Source organism: Eurypyga helias, unplaced genomic scaffold (genome assembly GCF_000690775.1).
Source record: "Eurypyga helias isolate BGI_N326 unplaced genomic scaffold, ASM69077v1 scaffold11871, whole genome shotgun sequence".
NCBI lineage: Eukaryota > Metazoa > Chordata > Aves > Eurypygiformes > Eurypygidae > Eurypyga > Eurypyga helias.
In genome coordinates, this window is record NW_010232818.1 from 46,248 (window position 1) to 48,836 (window position 2,589).

General features: G+C 41.1%; 1 protein-coding gene across 1 annotated transcript in view; it reads left to right on the top strand.

Annotated features, from left to right (window-relative positions):
- SIPA1L1 (signal-induced proliferation-associated 1 like 1) overlaps positions 1 to 2,325 on the top strand; it is a gene marked incomplete at its 3' end in the record, with an annotated part of 46,785 nt that extends 44,460 nt beyond the window's left edge. Inside the window, exon 13 of the mRNA XM_010161522.1 lies at positions 1,886 to 2,325. Within this exon, the coding sequence (XP_010159824.1) occupies positions 1,886 to 2,325 (440 nt within the window). The remainder of the gene's footprint in view (positions 1 to 1,885) is intronic.
- Positions 2,326 to 2,589: the final 264 nt, after the last annotated feature.

Below are 2,589 nucleotides of genomic sequence, written 5' to 3' on the forward strand. Positions count from 1 at the left end.
AGTTTAGTTTAGTGTCTCAGTGGTAAATTCTGCCTTTCTGTCTCTGCAGAGTTAGATATTCACACTCTTTTGGAGACTGTCACTTCCTGATTTACACAGAGAGATAAATGCAGTAATATAAACTTAAAATGTGTTGAAAATTATCTAAGTCACAAGACTCAAAAAAACTCCACCCTTTAAACTTTAAATTAACCACTAAGCTATATGACTTCGGTTTTATTTAGTTGTACAATCAGCTTAAATACAGAGCTGTGTTGCATGATTATACCGAAAGTATTAATTGCATTTATTTAGGTGTGAGAAGGTCTTAAATTGGTTCCTGTTATTTATTCCCGCTTACCAGCATTCGTCTTTCAGTACAGCTGGCAGTTGTTGCTTTTAGGTTATTAATTCATAACAACACATCATTATTATTAAGAAAAAAACCCAAACCCACACCTGTCTTTGTGTTCTTAGGAGCACAAACTAGCTATTTAGATTGACCTGTTTTCCATGAGATGTGTTTGACCATATAATGATGTAATACATAACTCATTAGCTTGCGTGTGAAGTGTAGCACTGCAATTGTTAATGCTTGCATTCTTCTCATTTAGTCATTGTTGAACTAAATCTTTATTGTGTAGACAGATGGACGGGGGGTGTGATGCACTTCCTAATGAAGAGCTGTAACTTTAATTGGAGATAACTAGGAGTCCAGATCAACTTAATACTCCTCTTGTTTTTCTGTCAATTCTTGTGTAATCAGAAACATGGATGCTGAAATTTCTTGCTCTCAGTATGCATCTCTTACCTATTTTCCTCCTTTTCCAGTGAAAATAGAAGCTGTATCTAATCTTTCATATTTGGCTGGGATCTCTTCCCATGCCTGTTTGGTAAAAGTCCACACATAAACAAATAGGAAAGAGGGTTCTAAGTCTCCTTTCCATCCCTTCCCTTATTCCTGGGCCATCTGGTCACCAAGCAAGTTCACTGCCTACTGAAAAACTGCTTCAGTTCTGATCAGAGCATCTACAGAATTTGTCTGTGGAAACCAAAATGAAGGAATTCACATGGGTATAAATACCCTAACGCTACTAAATGATGATGACTGTATGGCAAGAAATTCTTCCTGTAATGGGATATTCCATCAGTGTCCACTGTGGAATTGAGGGTGTTCCGTTTCTTCGTAACAGCTGGCTGTAACCAAGGACAGAACATACAAACCAGCCACACACGGGCGTGCCGGGATGGGACAGTTTCAAAGCATTGCCTTAAAACCTCCTTTCTTCCAATTTTGCCTTTTGGAAAACAGTTTCAGATTAGTTAAATGGCATTTCAGTGGTTATTTGCAAAGGGTGCTCCTGCTGAGGATGAAATACACCCTACTACAAAGTGGCAGGAAGAGCACTGGTTATTTTGCCCTACTTTAACCTTCTGACAGACAGTTGGATTGTTAAAGTAATATGTTCACCTTCTGTGGATTAGTTTTATGTTTCATGTTCTAAAACGTTGGAGCTTAGAATATCTTTTAATTACGGTAGTTATAAACCAAATCAAATCTTACACTGCTCAGCCAGTTTCATTGGACTGGCTGAGCAGAACTGTACTTGAAAGAGTGCGAAGTATTTTGGGACAAAACACAATAAACGTTGGCTTTCCCTGAAGTGTTAAGACAGATCCATAGGGAAGCCTTTTATGTGCACCCAGGACGGTGCACATGCGTTGTGCTGGAATGGCATTTCTAGAGTTTGTCTCTTGAATGTATCTATCCAAAACCTCAAGTTCCAAGAGCGCCGATGCGCAATGGTGACTTTTGTAACCATTTATTTCCTCCTCCTCTTTGTTGCCATAATTCTTAAATTAACCTTCGAGGGTTTTTTTTTTTTGACTGTTGTTTCTTCTCTAGTCTGACAGCCACTACTCCAGCCATTCCAGCAGCAATACTCTCTCCAGCAATGCCTCCAGTGCTCACAGCGATGAGAAATGGTATGACAGCGGAGAGCGCACCGAATCCGAGCTGAACAGCTACAACTACCTTCAAGGAACATCAGCTGATAGTGGCATAGATACCACTTCCTACGGACCTAGCCATGGCAGCACTGCCTCCCTGGGAGCAGCAACATCTCCCCGAACAGGGCTCGCAAAGGAGAAGGTGGCACCACTGTGGCACAGCTCCAGTGAAGTGGTCTCCATTGCAGACAGGACATTAGAAAAAGAGAGCCACATGGACCGAAAGACCGAGTCTTCACTGAGTCTGGATATTCACAGCAAGAGTCAACCAGCCTCCAATCCTCTAACGAGGGAGAACAGCGCTTACAGTCTTAGTGATGCTGTCTCGCATACAAGGTAATTTTTCACCTCTTACGAGATTGACCCCTCCGCAGTCATTTTCCCATTCTCACTCTCCAGCCTTTCAAAAGTGAGGAGTGGATGTTGGACAGAGGCTTCTACTTATGTTAACTAGTGTTTTGAAATATCTCACTGTGCAGAAAGCTTGACAATTAAAACTACCTTTAGTCTTTGCATTAACACTAAAGAATGTCTTTGAGAGCATATTCCATGCTGCTGCTGCTAAACTGACGTAAGACAGTGGATAAAGAACTGGCTGGA